Source organism: Nycticebus coucang, chromosome 19 (genome assembly GCF_027406575.1).
Source record: "Nycticebus coucang isolate mNycCou1 chromosome 19, mNycCou1.pri, whole genome shotgun sequence".
Taxonomy (NCBI): domain Eukaryota; kingdom Metazoa; phylum Chordata; class Mammalia; order Primates; family Lorisidae; genus Nycticebus; species Nycticebus coucang.
Genome location: NC_069798.1, coordinates 54,727,752 through 54,749,023, shown reverse-complemented (window position 1 = coordinate 54,749,023; position 21,272 = coordinate 54,727,752). Strand labels below are relative to the sequence as shown.

Below are 21,272 nucleotides of genomic sequence, written 5' to 3'. Positions count from 1 at the left end.
GTGTAGTGGAAAAAATATGGAATAGAATTCTGGAGGTCTCAGTGTTGGTGCACTAATTCAGATAAGATGCCTCTATTTCTCCCACTAATGAAACTAGTTGTTAAGCCTGATGATCAGCAAGGTTCTTTCTGGTGCTAAAAATACAATATACTTATTCTACAATAATGCCATCCCCATCACTCTTAAGAGTGGTCAAAATGAAAATATTTTTGTTATTTACACATACACGCATACACACCCATACTTCATTCTTACAAAGCAGATAAACCAACTTACAAAATATTAGAAGAGAAAGAAGTGATTAAATAATATACCAACATTTCAAAGTCCCAAGTTTGCTATGAAACAATTGTTACTAATTTTCTTCCTCTCTATATATTCATCTTTGCCTTTTCAGAATGCTTCGTTTTGATGTAAGTACAGTACTATTTCATATGAGGCATCTAATAATTATGCTAACTTCAAAAAACAAAGTCACTTTTCAGAAATTCTGAGTATGTCAGAGAAACTAAATGGTATTTCATCAGTTGTCTCTACTGGCACATTACTTCTACCAAACTGGCACGAATAATGGTGAGCACGATAACTTGAAATAAATGCATCTGGAGTCCGACTGCAATGACAAATATCTGATGGTAGAACATTATGTGAATTACCAAGATGTGAATGGTAAACACCACGGAATGAGTCGTGAGATGAGTGGTAACGTCCTGCTCCTCCTGAAGGGGACGAAGAGCTCTGGTAAGGGCCATTAGACATTAGACAAGTCTGAAAGCAAGTCTTCCTCCCCAAACCTCGATGGATGTCTAATTTAGCAATGAGAGGTTTCCCAACATTCACCTCCTGCTTTTCCTCTACAGTATCTTCCAATCCTGAGTACTGATATGATAAACATACTGTGAAAATTAGATGTTCCTGAAAAGAAAAAGAAGAGAGATTATCTCCACCCACAGTGAAAATGCATCACTCTTAAAATATTATTCACACATATACACAAGCACCCCCACAACAAAAATCTACTCATTTCTCTTTCCCAGGTTCCAAATGCTCAAGGTATCTTTTGTAGGTACTATAAACTTGGAAAGGCCAGTTATCCTTGTCTTTTCCCCCTTCATTTAACACTCAAGAATTTAGTAGAATTCTGGTTCTAACTAGTATAAGTTAGTAAAAATCAGAGATCTTATATTCCTGATGAACAGTGACAAGGTATTTTCTAAGCATGGGCACTTACGAAACTTATCTGTCCCTATTATTAGAGATGGAGAGTTATCTTTTAATAAAAAATAATCTGGCTTTATGCCTAGTCAAAAGCTTAAGCTATTTTAAAGACATTCTAAATAATATTCCACAGGCACAGGTAGAAAATACAGTAAGACTGCCATAGTTGATCACCTCAAGTTGACCTATTTTCATAGATCAGACATGCACCACATGTACATTATCAGAACAGCAGGCCAAGTTCCTTATGTTGACCAGCTCTGTGTGTTGACCAGTTTGTTATAATCCCTTGGGGTGGTCAACTTACAGAGGTCTACTATATTATGTAACTGAATCAGATGATGGGCTAAATTTCTTTTTTTTTTCTTTTTTTTTGTAGAGACAGAGTCTCATTGTACCGCCCTCGGGTAGAGTGCCGTGGCATCACACGGCTCACAGCAACCTCTTAACTCTTGGGCTTACGCGATTCTCTTGCCTCAGCCTCCCGAGCAGCTGGGACTACAGGCGCCCGCCACAACGCCCGGCTTATTTTTTGGTTGCAGTTTGGCCGGGGCTGGGTTTGAACCCGCCACCCTCGGCATATGGGGCTGGCGCCCTACTCACTGAGCCACAGGCGCCGCCCGATGGGCTAAATTTCTAAGAGAAGAGGAGACTTTAACCAGATGAACTACAAACAGGGTGACAACAGATTTACTTATTCCTGTTGTCCTTATGTGCCGTCAATAGGGCCCATTCCAGTCCCTGAATTTTAGCTGATACCTTCTGAGGTCATATAGTTATTAAATAATTAAAAACTCAATTTCTGCAAGAATATGCTTTTATTGGTATGCTCAACTAGAGAGAACTAGCTTCTCATTTTTAAGTCAACCAGAAACGAGAAGAGATTGAAAAGAATTTCCAGTTCTAATTTGCTGTATCTGTTTTGTAGATAATCATAGAACTAGGAAATGATTATCTGAAAATGCTAAGACATTTAAAAGTAAAATATACTCTATTTCCTAATTTTTCAACATTATGGAGGATAAACACATACACTCTCATACAAAAGTCTTCCAGTCACCGTCAGGGACAGAATATAAAAAGAGTCACTGGTCGAATGGCTAACAAACATATGAAAAATGTTCATCATCTCTATATATTAGAGAAATGCAAATCAAAACCACCTTGAGATACCATCTAACCCCAACGAGAATGGCCCACATCACAAAATCTCAAAACTGCAGATGCTGGCGTGGATGTGGAGAGAAGGGAACACTTTTACACTGCTCGTGGGACTGCAAACTAGTACAACCTTTCTGGAAGGTAGTATGGAGAAACCTCAAAGAACTCCAGCTAGACCTCCCATTTGATCCTGCAATCCCATTACTGGGCATCTACCCAGAAGGAAAAAAATCCTTTTTATCATAAGGACACTTGTACTAGACTGTTTATTGCAGCTCAATTTACAATCGCCAAAATGTGGAAACAGCCTAAATGCCCACCAACCCAGGAATGGATTAACAAGCTGTGGTATATGTATACCATGGAATACTATTCAGCTATTAAAAAAAATGGAGACTTTACATCCTTCGTATTAACCTGGATGGAAGTGGAAGACATTATTCTTAGTAAAGCATCACAAGAATGGAGAAGCATGAATCCTATGTACTCAATTTTGATATGAGGACCAATTAAGGTTATGGGGGCGGAGGAAAAGCAGACAGAGGGATGGGGGGGTGGGGCCTTGGTGTGTGTCACACTTTATGGGGGCAAGACATGATTGCAAGAGGGACTTTGCCTAACAATTGCAATCAATGTAACCAGGCTTATTGTACCCTCAATGAATCCCCAACGATAAAAAAAAAAAAAAAAGAGTCACTGGTAAGACCCACTTTAGATCGGCTCTCTCTACTTAAGTTTACTACCCAATAAAGCAGTACATCTATGGTCTGTACTAACACAAATTTCCAGTTTCATAAAGTTTTCCACTAGTAGCTACAAACAGGAAAAGTAGTAACCTTTAATTTCTGCAGTGAACTGAGTCTAGTGTAGAGGCAATGCTTGGGAAGATCCTTGGATACTAAGTAGCTGCCAGTTTCTTCAGGTGTGCCTTTATTTGCATCTTTTGGATCAATATCTAGGTCCTGTGAAAAATCAGTGAACATTTATGAAGGTAATGACTGTCATAACAGTCTATGACATAAAACATCTTAACAGGCACTGCTCTTTCATGAATTTTGGTCTGAGTAGGTAATCCCTAATCCAGGATTAACGAAACAATGAAACCAACATTCTGTGGTTGTAACTGGAACTCTCAATTCTGTACTAAGCCATTTAAGAAGTAAAGTGATCTGTGAAAGAACAGTTTCCTAGGAACACTTCTTAACCTACTCAAGTTTCCTTTTAAGTAGAGAAAGCCCCATTAGTGTTTGACTTACGGTTCTCTCCTCCTCTTTATCATCACTTTTAGGAAGGTGTAGGGAACATGTATGATTAGAATAGTTAATAAGAATAAATAGGTTGGGTGTGGTGACTCACATCTGTAATCCTAACACTGTGGGAGGCTGAGGTAGGCAGATTGCTTGAGCTATGGAACTGGGAGACCAGCCTGAGCAAGACCACATCTCTACTAAAACCAGGAAAAACTGAGGCAAGAGGACTGCTTAAGCCCAAAAGTTTGAGGTTGCTGTGAGCTATCATGATGCCATGGCACTCTACCAAGGTGAAAGAGTGAGACTCTCAAAAAAAAAAAAAAAAAAAAAAAAAAAAAAGAAAAGAAAAGAAAAAAAAGGGGGCATAATAAAGGCAGCTTTTCCTCTTTTATAGCCAACCCACTGGCCAAGAACAAGAGGCGTTCTGCTCCTCCAGAGAGAAGCCCACAGGCTCAGCACCCCAAGAGGCCTATCCCAGTCCAGTGCTGTCATTGTGAATGGGGTACAGGGCCAACTTCTTGACATTTGGGGTTCGATGCTAGACCATTTGCTCTCACACGAAGCAATGTCCTCCATGAAGCCTCTATCAGAAATAAAAGTGACATTCTGGGTTTCTGTTTGTCTTACTGCTTGCTTACTTCTCCATTTGTCACACCTATGTTAAGAAAGAGGGCCCTGGGCAGCGCCTGTGATTCAGTCGGTAAGGCGCCGGCCCCATATACCAAGGGTGGTGGGTTCAAACCCGGCCCCGGCTGAACTGCAACCAAAAAATAGCCGGGCGTTGTGGCGGGCGCCTGTAATCCCAGCTACTCCAGAGGCTGAGGCAAGAGAATCGCTTACGCCCAGGAGTTGGAGGTTGCTGTGAGCTGTGTGATGCCATGGCACTCTACCGAGGGCCGTAAAGTGAGACTCTGTCTCTACAAAAAAAAAAAAAAGAAAGAAAGAGGGGCCTTCTTTAGACCAACATAAAATAAATAGCATACCTAAATGTTTGAAAAGAAAGTTAGGTTTTTATTCTTATAGTACACTACTGCAATTTGACAAGTAAGACTTCTACTATTACAGTAATAATAACACACTGGAAACACAAGTTTTAAAAAGGAAATTATCCTTGACACATGTATTGCACATTTTATTCCTTCACATCATACGAGAAATTAAAGGCATCCCTCCTGAGTGAACTTTAGATATTTCTAAATTTGATAAACCTGAGGTATTGTCAATTATTAAATAGTATAACCAGTGTTACTAAACTACAAATATACATACATACACACACTTAAATAGATATATATTTCCTTTATATTTACCATCAACTTTGTTTTTAAAAATTTGGTTTTAATTAGTGATAACACATTATTGTATTTTAAATTAAAAAAAAGAATACATTATTGTATTTTAAATTAAAAAAAGAAGAAACTTACAAGTGGAAAATCGGTAACATAGGCATCACACATTATTATCTCAGGTGGTTTGTATACTATACTTGTATAGATTATCATGACATTGGAAAACTCAGCTGCAAATCCTAATTGAATCTGAACACCACACTGAAATTTAAGGCACATACTTTCTGGAAGTTCTGAAAAAGAGCAGTAAGAACAACCTATAAAAATTATTTAAAGAGTGCTTAAAAGTTTTCTGATAATAAACATAAAATACCTTTTATGGGACAGAATATGGTTAGAGGCTTTCTTTTAATTAAAATTATAATATAACCAACATCATATTGTTTAAACACACACATTTTTAATTTATTTTTTAAATTATTTTATTTATTTATTTATTTATTTATTTTGTAGAGACAGAGTCTCACTTTATGGCCCTCGGTAGAGTGCCATGGCATCACACAGCTCACAGCAACCTCCAACTCCTGGGCTTAAGCGATTCTCTTGCCTCAGCCTCCCGAGTAGCTGGGACTACAGGCGCCCGCCACAACGCCCGGCTATTTTTTGGCTGCAGTTTGGCCGGGGCGGGTTTGAACCCGCCACCCTAGGTATATGGGGCCGGCGCCCTACCGACTGAGCCACAGGCGCCGCCCTAAATTATTTTATTAATTTTTTTTCAGACAGTCTTACTTTGTCGCTCCCGATAGAGTGCCATGGCGTCATAGCTCATAGCAACCTCAGACAGTAATTCTCTTGCCTCAGCCTCCTGAGTAGCTGGGACTATAGGCACCTGCCACAACACCTGGCTATTTTTAGAGGCGGGGGTCTCGAACCAGTGAGCTCAGGCGATTAGCCTACCTCCGCCTCCCAGAGTGCGGGAATTACAGGCTTGAGCCACTATGCCCAGCACACACATTTTTTTAAAAAAGGCCAAAACCCCCCTCAGTATTCTGTTGGCAAAACAAATCAAAATTTTAATGCACTATTTCTTACAGTTGTCTATTTGCATATATAATTTTAATAGTGGTAATCAAAAATATACACACAATTGTAGATGTATTTCACTGCTGCCCCAATCTTGAATTTTTGATAAAGCATAATGTCAGCAAATGGTCATGCTATAGTTTCTTACCTTTAACCATTTTAACTTCTGAGTATCTATAATACTTCTGGGGTTTACTGCTTTTCTATCATTATTTCTGACCTAAATATTTAATGCTTTAGGAATGTTGAATATAGCTATGTGGTGGTTCTTTACATATAGGATAAGCTGTTTTCAATTTACATGGAATATAAATATACTAGTTTCATCATAACATTTCCAAAATAGGATACTATCAATTTTTTTGAGACAAGAGTCTCAAGCTGTCAACCTGGGTAGAGTGCCATGGTATCACAGCTCACAGCAACCTCAAACTCTTGGGCTTAAGTGATTCTCTTGTTTCAGCCTCCTGAGTAGCTGGGACTACAGGTGCCTGCCACAACACCAGGCTATTTTTTTTGTTTCAGTTGTCATTGTTGTTTTAGTTGGCCCCGGCCTGGTTCGAACCCACCAGTCTTGGTGTATGTGACTGGCACCCTACCCACTGAGCTACAGGTGTTGCCTGATACTATCAATTTTTAAAATGTCTATTTGATGGGATTAAAAAAGATAAAAGTACATCATCAGTTTTAATTATTCCTTAATTACTATTTAAATTGACCATTTTCTAGATTTCTTAATTATTAGTATATTTCCAACCATGTGGACTGTTGAACTTAGCATCATTTATTTATTGGGGGGGGTCTTAATGTTTTTTCTTTACCATTTGGTATGAGCTCTTTATTATTAAAAAATTATCTACTTATTTAATTTGCTACAAATACTTTCTATCTGACCTTTTAGTTTCATTTTATAAAAGGTTTTATTCACTGTTGATCTGTACCACTATAATTTTGTTATTGTTGCTTTTTAGATTTTTTTTGTTTTTTTTTTAGAGAAAAGACATTCAATTTCAATTACTTATTCAGTTGTCTGGAATGCCAAGATAATATATTTATGTCATTTTACATTTTAATGTGCTTTAATGTTAATTTACCAAAAATAAAATCTTAGAGAACAAAAATTATTATGAAAATGAAGATATTTTTAGAAGCTCAACAAATATAATTATTTTCAATTATCCATAATAAGAGATCCACAGAATAGATACTTGGAACTCACAGAAAATCCAAAATATTTATTTCAGTCAACAATTTAAATTTATTTTTTTTACTAAATCACACAGAATTACCAATTGGCAACAAAGCAACAGATAGAATTTTTATTTTATTTTTTATTTATTTATTTTTTTTTTTTTGGCAGAGACAGAGTCTCACTTTACTGTCCTCGGTAGAGTGCCGTGGCGTCACACGGCTCACAGCAACCTCTAACTCTTGGGCTTACGCGATTCTCTTGCCTCAGCCTCCCAAGCAGCTGGGACTACAGGCACCCGCCACAACGCCCGGCTATTTTTTTGTTGCAGTTCGGCCGGGGCTGGGTTTGAACCCACCACCCTCGGCATATGGGGCTGGCGCCCTACTCACTGAGCCACAGGTGCCGCCCGCAACAGATAGAATTTTTACCTCATCTTCCTTTCTCTTTATCACCCAATCTACCAATTCTGTGTCTGAGAGAATGGCCAGGAACATTTTGAGCACAGAGCATTTGCTGAGCACCAGGCTCATCTCTACAAGTGTCCTGCTCCCATTCAATCTCTATGGCCTTGGGAAGCAGCTACTATTTATTATCTCCACTTTGTAGACGAGATGTTTGTCAAGTGATAGAGACTGGATTAGAATCCAGACCTGGCCGGTTTTGACAGCTGCGTGCTTCAACATGATTCTAAGGACTGCATATTAGGCAAATGGAAAATTAACCCATTTTCAAAATAAAAAAATGATTTAAATTTTACCAATGGTGATGGCTAAATAATTTAACATTTTCAAATAAATCAGTACAATACCCACAATTGAAAAACATTTGTTTAGCTTAGGATTTACCTACCAGGCCAAAATATTTTCACTACAAAATTGGGAGAAAAGCTATTTATTTAGAAGAAAAACAACTTTATGATTTAACATAAGTATAGCACAGAAAGATCTCATGAGCAACAGACTTTATCATACCATGAGCTTTGGCCCATTGTAAATTCCGCACCAGAGATTCTGCGGAGTGTTCCGTTCCCTGTATTGGATCAGTAAGTGCTCTCTTCTCAGACAAACTACTCCGAATCTCTAGTGCCTGTTTGCCTTTGGTAAGGTGGCATTTCCCCATATCTAAAAGACATTAAAGTAAATATTTTTAAGACCATCAATTCTTTTGTTATATTTTAAGTAGTTAGGCTAAGATCTCTCCTATAAATCAGGTTATATTCTCAATAGCAATCATTCACTCAACAAATATTTCCTGAGCACCTCTGATATGCCTTGTATGGTTTTAGGTGCTGGGGCACAGCACTGAGCAAACACATAAAAATATTGGACCAGTTGACTGTTAAAGGCTGATTTCTAACTTTTATCTTCTGTAATTCTACTTAAAAATCCCTATTATCTAAGCCTTAAAATCCACAAATAGCAAAAAGTATATTTCTTTACTAAAGAGCACCCATGATAATTTACATATCTATGAGAAAAGTAAAAATAACCAGTCACATTTAGTTGGATATTTTTTATCTATCTATTTTTGAGACAGAGTCTCGCTTTGTCCCCCTGGGTAGAGTGCTGTGGTGTCACAGCTCACAGCCAACTTCAAACTCCTAGACTCAAGCGATCCTCTTGCCTCTGCCTCCGCCTCCTAAGTAGCTGGGACTACAGGTGCCTGCCACAACGCCTCGCTAGTCTCAAACTCCTGAACTCAAGCAATCCACCTGTCTTGGCATCCTAGAGTGCTAGGATTACAGGCCTGGTGAACATATAAACATTTAAAAACACTCCTCATATTCCTAATAAAATAGTCACAATATATATAAAGTAAAAACCGATATAATTACAGGGAAAAATTGGTAAACGGGGAGGTTTCAACATCTCTCTTAACAACTGATCAAAGAGAAAAAACATTAGCAAAAATATACACCACCACGATTTAATAAAAGTTAATAAAACCTAGCGGACATATGTAGATACATGCAACAGCTATAGAGAATATCCATTTTTTTTCCCTCAAGTACATAGGTGATATTTATAAAACTTCATCTTGAACTTGGATACAATAAAAACTTGCACAAATTTCAAAGAATAGCAATGAGATAAGACAATTTGAATACAAGCAGTTAAAGGAGAAGTAAAAAAGGGCTAATGAAAATTCCTGCTATATTTGAAAATTAAAGACCATATTATTAGATAACTTAAAGATTAAAGAAAACCATTAAAGGGGCGGCACCTGTGGCTCAGTTGGTAGCGCGCTGGCCCCATATACCGAGGGTGGTGGGTTCAAATCCAACTCCAGCGGAACTGCAATCAAAAAATAGCTGGACGTTGTGGCGGAAGGCTGAAGCAAAGGAAGCCCCTAAGCCTGGGAGTTAGAGGTTGCTGTGAGCTGTGACACCATATCAAGGGCAGTAAAGTGAGACTGTGTCTCTAAAAAAAAAAAACTTAAAAAAAAAAAAAAGAAAGAAAACCATTAAAGTAGAAACTAAGAAAAATCTTAAACTTGTAGGATATGAGGAAAATGATACTTTATGAGAAATGTAAAGCCTTAGTAACTTAAATTGGGAAAGACAGGCTGAAAGTGAATAAGCCATTATTTACCTAATGATATCAGAAAAATAACAGAATAAACACAAAGAAAGGAAGAAAAGACCTAACATAAACAGCAGAAGTTAAAGAGACAGAAAAACAATGAAAAAGTAAAGGAAAGTTAGCAGAGCCAGAGGTTGATTCTTTGAAATAAAAAATATCAAAACTGACAAAATCTAGCAAGAATAAGAAAAAAAGAAAGTAGTCACAAGAAAATTGAGGAAAAGGGGTACACTGCTACAAGATAAAGCAGAGAGTAAAGAATACTGTTAGAGAATACTACAAGCAACTAAATTACAACCTTTTGAAAACTATTAAAATTGACTTAAAAAATAAAAAGCCTATAAGTACACTAGAAATACTCATAATACTAAAGCAATAGTTAAAAATCTTCCACCATGAAAATATCAATCCCAGATTGGTTTACAGGCAAGTTCCACCAAAATGTTCAAGGAAGATGTCACTATTTTACATAAAATTTTCAGTAACAAGAGGGAATACTTCCATTGGAGTTGTCCAGAGAAACAGTTCCCAGAGGATGCTTGCATGTACATACTATTTACATGTATAAACACATGTGCGTGTGCATATACACTGAACAGCTGGGGGAGATTATCTTAAGGAATTGGTTTAGCAGCAGTGGAGGGGCAAGTCCAAAATCTGCAGGGTAGAGAGGCAGGCTAGGAGTGCAAGAGGAGCTTGGCGTCTGAGCCCCAAAGGCAGCCTCTGGCCAGATTCCTTCTTTCTTGGGGAAAGTCAGTCTTTATTCTATGATAGCCTTCACCCAAGTGGATGAAGCTCACCCTCATTATGGAAAGTAATCTGCTTTGCTGAAAATCCAACAATTTAAATGTTAATCCCCAAAATGTTGGCTCAAACATCTATAAACATTTTGAATAATATTGAACTAAATATCTTGGCACTAAGGCCCAACCAAGTTGATATAAAATTAACCATCACAACCTCTAACTCATTCTACAAGGCTAGAATAACACACTGATTGACTTTGATACCGAAATTGAATCAATTACAAGAAAGTAAAATTACAGGCCCTTTCCCCATATAAATATAGATACAAAAATTCTAAAGCTAATGCTAGCATGTTAAATCTAGCAGTGTATTAAAAATATAATATACCCAATGAAAGTGATTTATCTTGGGCTCGGTGCCCTGAGCTCAGCCTAGAGCTCCCTTTAGGGCAGTAGCCACATACACCGAGGCAGGCAGGTAGAACCGGGTTTAGGGGTCCAGGCCTGCTAAACAACGTCAACTGCAACAACAACAACAAAAAAAACCCAGCTGGGCATTGTGGTGGGCAACTGTAGTCCCAGCTACTTGGGAGGCTGACACAAGAGAATCACTTAAACCTAAGACTTTGAGGTTGCTGTGATCTGTGATGCCATGGCACTGTAGCAAGGGCGACATAGTAAGACTCTGTCTCAAAAAAATAAAAAAGGGAAGCTGAGGCAAGAAAATCACCTAAGCCCAGGAGTTGGAGGTTGCTGTGAGCAGTGTGATGCCACAGCACTCTACCGAAGGCAATAAAGTGAGACTCTTTTTCTACAAATAAATAAATAAAGAAAGAAAGAAAAAAAGAAAAAAAGAAGTGATTTATCTCAAGTCATATTAATAACAGACTATCAATAAATTTAATTCACCATATTAGGAAATTAAAAGAAATATCCTATTCTTCATAGTTGCAAAAAAACCATTTAATCTTGTTTAATATCCATTCATAGTATATATCAGGTATGGAAAAGAACTTCCTCAACATGATAAAGAATATAAACAAAAAAACCTTACAATATTATTCTAAATGTAAAAACAGTTAGCAGCCTTCCCTTTAAAGTCAGAAACAAGACAGGCCCAGGTCTTAGAGGTCCTAGCTATCACTGTGTCAAAAATATTTACGATATTCCTCTAAATCATTAAGAAAAGCAAAAACAACATAAAAGAAAAAATGAACAAATGACATGAACATAATTTTCACATAAGAAGATATACTTACTCTTCTCAGTAAAGTATCTCAAGAATGGAAGAAAAAGTATCCAATGTACTTAGTTCTTTTATGAAACCAATTTATAATTACTCGCACTTTCTTATGAAAGATAGATCACAAATATAGCCCAGGATGAAGGCGAAAAGTGGAGGGGGATGGAAGGGGAGAGGGGAGGTTTGATAGAGGGAGGGGAAATGGGGGAACCACACCTGTGGAGCACATTGCACGGGTACAAATCTATCAAGAATAGAACATAAATGTCTTAACACAATAATTAAGTAAATGAGGTAAAAGCTATGTTGATTAGTTTGATGTAAGCACTCCAAATTGTATAAAAAAATCAACAGACTGTAACCCACAAATGCATAAATGTATTTATGATCTACTTAATGTAGATATGACTTAAGTCATAATGTAGATATGACTTAAGTCATATGTGTATATGACTTAATACAAGGGAAAAAATATGTATATATGGCCATTAAAAAATATGATCAGGTGTTTGATATCACTAATGATCAGGGAAAACCAAATCAAGATCACATGAGATATTACTTAACATAATTAGACTGATAAAAATAAAAAAAATCTGACCTGTCAAGTGATGGGGAGAGTACAGATTAACATTATTTCTTGTATATTTCTGGGGAGGGGTGCGTAATCATAGACTGGCTCAACCACTTTACAAAACAGTTTGGCACTGTCACTTAAAACTGAATACTGATATAAGTTATGCCCAAGCAATTCAAATATTAGATTTATAACCTAAAGAAACTCTTGTGTACACACACCAGGAGACATACATGAGAATGTTCACAACAGCAAAAACCCAGAAGTAACTCAAATGCTCATCAACCGGAGAGTAGTTAAAAAAAAAAAACCGATAGTATTTTGCACAGTAGAATATTCTACAGCAGTCAAGATGAATGAACTACAGTCATGCCACAACGTGGATCAACCTTAGCTTGTAATGAAACAATCCTAGTCCCAAAAGACTACATAGAGCATATATCTCTAATGCTTCTTCCAGAAATTATAAACTCAACAAAATCTATATAAGAAGAAAACCAAGGGAATTATAAATAAGATTTAGAATGATGGTTATCTTGGAAGGGGAAATAGGGAAAGAGATAAAGGACACAAATAATTTTTTTTTTTTTAAACAACAGGTTTTTATTATTTCTCTGTTTTTTTTTTTTTTTTTTTTTGTGGTTTTTGGCCAGGGCTGAGTTTGAACCCACCACCTCCGGCATATGGGACCGGCGCCCTACTCCTTGAGCCACAGGTGCTGCCCAGGACACAAATAATTAGAAGTAGGTTCCTAACAAGGTCCTAGATTCGTATTAATCATCCACTCACAATAAAAAGCATGTTCATGGGTACTTGTATTATTAAAATACAATAATAAACTAATTAAAATAGTTAACCTACTAATTAAAGAGGTATTTTTTTTCTAGCATGTCTTGGAGTATATATTGCAAAATGGTTTTTAGGGACCTTACGGCAGTATTTAGGGACCTAACACAGAACTAGATTAGTGAGCGTTTGTGATTATAATTTCAGCCAGTTTTAACACTAACACTATCCTGAATAGTACAAAAATAAAAATCAGGGGACACAGACTGATGGCTATACCCTGTAACAGTAGCAAATTAATTTAGTGTTTTGCTTACACACATTTGTAATTGGTAAGGTGCCAATTTCAATCTCTTCAACTGCCTCACTTATGATCTCTAAATAATTCTCCCTGAATAATTCTTAAATAATCCAGAAGATCCAAAGGAGGAGCAGCAAAGCTATGTTCAAAGTTGGATGACTTGTGAGCAGCTTCTTGTAACTACTTCTGCTCTTCACTACTAAAAAAAGGTCAGATGTAAAGCACCTCCAAATCAAAATATGTGCTAAATCTAACTGCATCATATTATCATGGTACTACAGAGGCTTTACTTATTCTGTACAATTAATTGGCCATTACCCATCATGGGAATAATGTGCATGGCACTGAAATGAATCTGTTCCATGCACCTGCAGTATGTTCTTGTTGGGCAATAATAACGAAGCAGACATAGCAGGTCTGAAAAAGATCAGTAAAAAGCAGAATTTTCCTTATAAGTTTGTATGAAGCTCAAATATACTCACAACACACACTGGAGTGACATTCATTGCCACTGTAACTTGGTAAAATCATATATGTGCAATCACGATACTTTTAAAGTTTTTAAATAGTGAAAATATACTCTAAAGATGAAATTAGAATAATACTCTAGAGTCTTTGAAGAACTTTAATGGATCTGGTTGATTGTAACTGACATAATCCAAAAGTTTTAATTTTTTTAAAAAAGCAGCAGAACTTTTTCTTTAAATCTGAGTTTAAAAAGCAGCAGAACTTCTCTGGTTGAATCAAGAGGGTGAGGGTAAGTCCAAAGCTCTGGCTGATTCTGCTAAATGGAAAAGTGATTAAATCAAGTGATATAGCTGAAATATTTACAAAGATAAAAACACACATATGAAAATAAATGTGGCTGACAGCTGTTAGTAAAACACCTTACATTCAAATTGCCATCTTTGGAACATCCATGAAACTATTTTCTAGTGGTGCTAGTTTGCTAGTTGATATGGCTTATAAAATTGGTGTTTCAAAAAACACACTGCAATCTACTGATGTAACAGGTACTTATTCACCTTTTGGCATGAGTATAACACTACGGCAGCTGGCAGGGAAGGGAACAGATGGAAATGGAAGATGTGGTGTTAGACCTCTATATCAGGTCTGTAAAGAAGGATTTAAAAACTGTTAACTATCAAGAAAAAATAAACTTAGTTTCTTCTAGCAGGGTCTCAAAACTTCTATGACGGCTTCTCTAAGCTTGGAAAAGACTGCTCACCAGACTACTTTTTTGGAAGGGCGCAAATAAGTAGTTTTGACAGCACCAACGCACCAGGTATAGAAACAAAGTAGAGCTTTGAAGATTAAATTTTATTTCACAATTGTGCCTGGGGTCAGCCCCTAAGTCAAATGAATGAGGCACACATGGCATGGAGCTAAGTCCCCAGGGACAGAAGGAAGAAATTAAATAGCAGGAGTATTGCTGAACATTACAGAAAAAAATGAAACACTAATTCCAAACATACATAAGTGATAGCAAGAATAAAGTAATCACCAACAGGGAGCCCTGTGTAGGTGTAGTCCCTCCCTCTCTTTTTTCCAAGTATTTTCTCTGTATTTTTTATTTTACCTTCTGCAACTTCATCCAGTAACACAGTAATTTTCTTGTCTTCTAATAATCTATCTTTTAAAAATTTCATAAAGATCCCATTTGCCAATCCAGAATGCTGGATTTCAAAAGCTTCTGCTCCTTGACACCTTAAAAACAAAAGAAATAAGTAAAATGAACTAGGCACAGAAAGACAAATACGACATGATCTCGCTTACAGGTGGAAACTAACAAACAATGAACTACAGAAGCAGGGGGATGGGGGTGCAGAGGTGTGGGTTAAAGGATACAATGTTTCAGTCAGACAGGAAGAAAACACGGTAAGTATCTGGGTTGTGGATATGTTAATTAACTTGATTTAGTCATTCTGCATTGAACATGTATATTATAGCATCACTTTGTTCCCTAAAAATATATAATTATAATCTGTCAATATCCAATAAAAATAATTTTTTTAAAAAGGCAACTTGCCACAGAGGACTTCTGTATACTGCTGAGCCTCATTCTCTCTTCTGTCCCTCACTTGACATTTCCTAATGAAAGAATTAATCTTTAAGCAGGAGCTAAATGCTTTCGGGCTTAGTGATAAGGTAGTATGAGATGAAATGCTAAAGTCAATGTTTTAATATTTTCTACCAGTAATATCAAGGAGGCAAATTTATGCTTAGATGTCTATAAATATTCTAGGCCTTTAATCTACAATCAAAAAGAAGACAATCACAGACTAATGGAATCTTCAACAAAAACATAAAATTTTCTTACGTGGCATATCCAAACACAATATTGGCAGTGACCTTCAGTGCATCCAAGATTGGAATGGTATCATCATAATCATTTCTACTTACAAGGGGGAAAAGAGAGAAGGGCAGATACAAACGTGAAGTTAAATGGCATTTTTTAAAAGAGTATATATAAAATATGAGAAAATAAAATATTTTAATATATATAACTTAAAACTATAGATACAAATTATTTTTCATCTAGTCAGCTACATATGTGCCAAAGTAATCCAGGGCTCCTACACTATTAAGAGCAAGGGTCCTCAAACTACGGCCCGCGGGCCACATGCAGCGGTGTGATTGTATTTGTTCCCATTTTGTTTTTTTACTTCAAAATAAGGTATGTGCAGTGTGCATAGGAATTTGTTCATAGTTTTTTTTTTTTTTTAAACTATAGTCCGGCCCTCCAACGGTCTGAGGGACAGTGAATTGGCCCCCTGTTTAAAAAGTTTGAGGACCCCTGATTAAGAGACTAAATAGTCATATCTTTTCTCTTAGCTTTAAAATTGGAGTTGCATTTGAAATCTGGCATTGTACTTTAATTGGCAAATGCTGGGAAAGCAAAAAATAGCAAATCTGAGGGCAACAGTCTTTGGTTCTATTCCTTAGTGAAAGCAATGGCAGACAAATGGGATCCAAATCTTCAAACACCTGCTTCAGCTGTACTTGTTATATCTCCAAGACCAGGACTGACTAGTGACAGAGCACCTAACTCTGCAGTGTTGGTTTTAAGTCCTAAGGGAACAACTACAGTGATTTGTAGAGATGTGAAGAGGCGTGTGGAAGAGCTGAATCTCTTGTAGTATGAGGATCCATGCTCTTTAGTTCTTCACTTGTGTTTTATGGCAAATAGGAAAAGAATTAACATAACAGATACACATGGAGTAAACATATTTTCCTTTAGTACTGTTCTTTCAGTTTCAATGTATAATCTGAAATTCACAAACTCAAATGGTTCTTAGCATATCACAGGTTTGCCCTAGGTTTAATTTGTCAAAGCTGATGTTTAACTCTAAAATAATTTTTGAAATTTTACCTTTTCCTACACATATCCAACAAGAACACATTGAGTCCAGTTTCTTTTTCTTGCATCAATTTCAGTATATTTTGTACACACAGACAATTTTCAGACCTATATGGATTTGGAGCATCAATAGGGACCATAAAGCTGTTTCCAAAGTTTTCATAACCATGTCCTGCATAATATAATAAGCCTGAGAAGAGAAAAAATAAGGCAGACATTAATTCTAAATATGATCTGAATATACATACATACCATAACTTTTTTAAAACTATGAATTTTATTTTCTTCAAACTAATGCAGCCCTATTTAACAAATACCCAATTATAAATACTGTCAATGTTAATTTGCATTTAAAACAGCGTGGTGTCTCACGCCTGTAATTCTAATACTCTGAGACAGGTGGATTGCTAATCCTAATAGGCTGAGACAGGTGGATTGCTTGAGCTCATGAGTTCAAGACCAGCGTGAGCAAGAGTGAGACCCCGTCTCTAAAAAAATAGCTGGGCGTTGTGGCGGGTGCCTGTAGTCTCAGCTATTTGGGAGGCTGAGGCAAGTCAATCACTTGAGCCTAGGAGTTTGAGGTTGCTGTGAGCTATGAAGCCACAGCACTCTACCCAGGGCGACAAAAAGTGAAATTCTGTCTCAAACAAACAAACACACACATCAAAATGCTGTCCAAAGTGTATTCTAATTTATGATATAATAGATTTGTAACCAATGGTGTAATTGAAATGCAACTTTATCTTATGACATATAAAAAAGAGGTGGCCGCAGGCTTCTTTGATTCATCTGTCTTCTCCCTGAAGCTCTTTCAGGGCAGAGACAGTTTTACATTTATTAACATATTCCTGGCATAGAGAAGGAGCTTAGTATTCAGTAGAACAAACATAATTCATATGAATAGCGACAAACTGCAAGAAATCCCACAGATATTACCAAAACCTGCAGCCACAAGGGGCACATGTGGCCCTCCAGATCCCCAAGTGTATCCCCTCAACTGAATCCAAACTTCAGAGAACAAATCTCTTTATTAAAAGGATTTGTTTTGTAAACTGTGAATTCAATCAAAAGACCTCAATCAAGATCCTCAAGGCCCCAGCTTCCCCACCCAGTCTCTTGAATTATTAATTTAAAATTTAGATTAACTTTAGGACTCCATAGATGGATATTTCCTTATGGGGAAATGATAGTATAAAAACTATATTAAGCAACTCTAAATGAAAGGAAGTTTGTTTCAGCTATATAAAACAACAAAAATATCATCCATGTGACACTGGGTATGGTGGCTCATGCCTGAAATCCCAGCACTTTGGTTAAGTCAAGGCTGGAGGATCACTTGAGGCCCTCCAGCCTCAAGAGACTAGTCCAGGGAACACAACGAGACCTTGAGACTTCATTACTTAAAAAAAAAAAAAAAAAAAAATTAGCTGGGTGTGGCAGGATGCCCCTATAGTCCCAGATGCTTAGGAGGCTGAGGCAGGAGGATTGCTTAAAGCTCAGTAGTCAGGGGCTGCATTGAGCTATGACTGCACCACTGCACTCCAGCCTAAGCAACAGATCAAGACTCTATCATTAAAAAAAATAAAATGATAAAATAAAATGAAATCAGTATGGATTTCTAAAAAAAAGAAAAATTTGATAGAAATGTTTTTGAAGACAAACTCGCCTAAGCTTTCAATCTCTAGAGCTCACTAATGTTGCTCTCGCAGTATTTTGGATACAATAATTTCTTTATATAATATTTTAAAGTTAATGATAAAAGGCATTTAGAAAGGGAACTGAAAGTAGCTAATACATTGTAATTATGGCCCTAGCTCTCCCAGCAGAGAATGTGGCTTTGAGAACTAAGGACGACTTGCTTTACCTAATCCTAGAGGGCAGAATCCAGGTCATGGTTTTCTTAAGCATCTACTAAAATGAGGAAAATTACTCTTACATATACAACATTTCTTGTTGTAAAATGTAACAAGAAATGTTGTATATGAGTAAAATGGGAAAATGAGAAAATGGGCACACCCAGTTATTCACTGTGGGCTTATACTATAGCTCATGCGCACCAAGTATTATCGTGTAGGCACTGAGTGAAACGACAAGGACAAAGACATAAAGTTCCTGCCTTCTAGGATCTTGCAACCTAGTTGCAGACTGAGATGTGCTCATGGTATTAATCAACAATAGAGTCAGCACATAATTAACTGCCACAATCATGTTATTAGGGTAACAATGTATAAGACAAGCAAAGTGCAGAGAGGAGTATCAGTAGGAGGTAAAATAGGCAATGGACTTGAGACAATAGGTGGAATTTGGAAAGAGGGAGAGAGAGAGTGTGTGCAAGATAGACCACAGACATCATGGGCAGGAGAAGAGAAACTAACCAGGCTTGGACACGGAATGACAGCTAACAGAGACTGGCCTAGCAAGGAATTAAATTATGCTTGTAAATGAAAGTAAGAATGCATAGATACGGAGACATTTGAAAATCATGATGAAGGAAGTGGATCAAATTCAATAAGCAAAGAAGATGAGGTAAGCGAAAAGATAACCACATAAGATGAGAAAAAATATCTGCAAATCATTTATCTGATAAGGACAACCTGTTTCCAGAATAAATAAATTCTTAAACCCATCAAGAAAAAGAACAATAACCCAATTTAAAAATATGCAAAAGATTTGAGTAAATACTTCTTCAAAGAGGATATACAATGGCAAATAAGCCAAGAAAAGATGCTTAACATCAACAGACACTAGTGAAATGCAAATCCAAACCACAGTAGGATACGTCTTCATACTCACTAGGATGGCTATTGTAAAATAGACAGTAACAAGTGTTGGCAAGGATGTAGAAAAATTGGAACCCTCAATCATTTCTGGTGGAAATGTAAAGTGGTGCTAAGAATTTTGGGAAGAGGGCACTGGCCCCATATACCGGAGGTGGTGGGTTCAAACCCAGCCCCGGCCAAAAACTGCAAAAAAAAGAAAAAAAAGAATTTTGGGAAGAGCTTAACAGTTCCTCAAATAGGATTATCGTTATGTCTCAGCAATTCCACTCCCAGGTATACAGGAGACTGGAAATTTATGGCCACATTAAAATGTGAACACAAATGATCACACAGCATCATTCACAATATCCCAAAATGTCTATTGCTGATAAACAGGTAAACAAAATGTGATATAATCATACAATGGAATATTATCTGGCTCCAAAATAATGAAGTTCTAGTACATACTTACGATATGGATGAACCTTGAAAACAATGATGCTGAGAGAAGCCAGACAAAAAAGGCCTCATACTGAATGATTCTATTTATATGAAATATCCAGAATAGGGAAATCCACAGAGACACAAAGTAGATTCATAGTTGTCAGGGGCTGGGAGAAGGAGGAAATGGAGTGACTGCCAATGGGTCTGGTTTCTTTTTGAAGTGATAAAAATATTCTGGAGTTTAGTGGTGACTGATGCCCAACTTTGTGGATATTAAAACCACTGATTACACTTTATAGAGTAAAATTTATACTTTTCTATCAAAATATGACTCTACTTCCCATCAGTCTCTTTACTGCTTCTAGAGTGAAATAAGCTTATTTTTAACTTTCATGACTTTTCTCCAGTTATTATATCTGCTTTCTGTCCACCTGAACCATAACCAGTCCTCAAAGGTTATTTCACAGTTCAGAATCCTTGGCAGGTTCTCATCTGGTTTGCAGCACTCTCTCCTCCCTTGAAATGCTGCACAGCACTTTCTGAGACTCACATACTGGCCTTTGCTGACACTGTATAGTCCATACCCACTTAGTTTTTTGGACAGAAAAACAATCATGCTGATATTAATCTTTTACATTTGTACAGGTTGAGTATCTCTTAATCAAAATGTTTGGGATCTGAGGTGTTATGGATTTGTGAGTTAGGGATACTCAACTTGTGTAACATTTTCTTGGTTTTCAAGTACTTTCATATATAGTCTAATTTCAATACATATAACAATCTTTAAATGATTTCTCCCCTTTTTCACAGATAAGAAAATTTAAACGATTAAATGATTTGTTTAAAACCACACCGCTGACAGGTGTTTGGACTCCATTACAACTTGTTCCCCTCTTTTATTAAGGGTTTATAACTTCCTTAGGGGGACAGATTGTGTTCTTTTCTCCCTGTACCTCCCTCAGCATGCAGTATACTCCTTATCTGGACTATGAATATGATGGGTCCTCAGTAAACACTGACTGGGTTGTAATAGATTACCAGTGCAAACTGATTAAGACAGAGTCAGATCTGGAGTCTGACTTTTAGGAGCAATGATGCCATTTCAACAAGTGGTATTACTTAAAGACAACTGCCCAGAAGGCCTGCCTGCCTCCCTGGGTTCATGTAGCATATTCTGGGGAGAAGCAAGAACATCAAGGGCACGCTCAGCTTCCATTCATCCTAGGAAAAGCCAATACCATGGTTCAATGATATCAATGCCATACGTTCAGCCCTGCAAC

At 37.0% G+C, this 21,272-nt stretch overlaps 1 protein-coding gene across 3 annotated transcripts in view; it reads right to left on the bottom strand.

Moving 5' to 3' along the window:
• Positions 1–282: 282 nt before the first annotated feature.
• The window catches only part of MALT1 (MALT1 paracaspase), a 73,314-nt gene continuing 52,324 nt past the window's right edge, over positions 283–21,272 (bottom strand). For all 3 annotated transcript variants that reach the window (XM_053571755.1, XM_053571756.1, XM_053571757.1), the window contains 7 exons: positions 16,802–16,979; positions 15,749–15,823; positions 15,008–15,135; positions 8,165–8,314; positions 5,054–5,211; positions 3,216–3,341; positions 283–915 (listed from right to left, as the gene is read on the bottom strand). In XM_053571755.1, the coding sequence (XP_053427730.1) occupies positions 475–915; positions 3,216–3,341; positions 5,054–5,211; positions 8,165–8,314; positions 15,008–15,135; positions 15,749–15,823; positions 16,802–16,979 (1,256 nt within the window). In that variant the 3' untranslated portion in view covers positions 283–474. The remainder of the gene's footprint in view (positions 916–3,215; positions 3,342–5,053; positions 5,212–8,164; positions 8,315–15,007; positions 15,136–15,748; positions 15,824–16,801; positions 16,980–21,272) is intronic.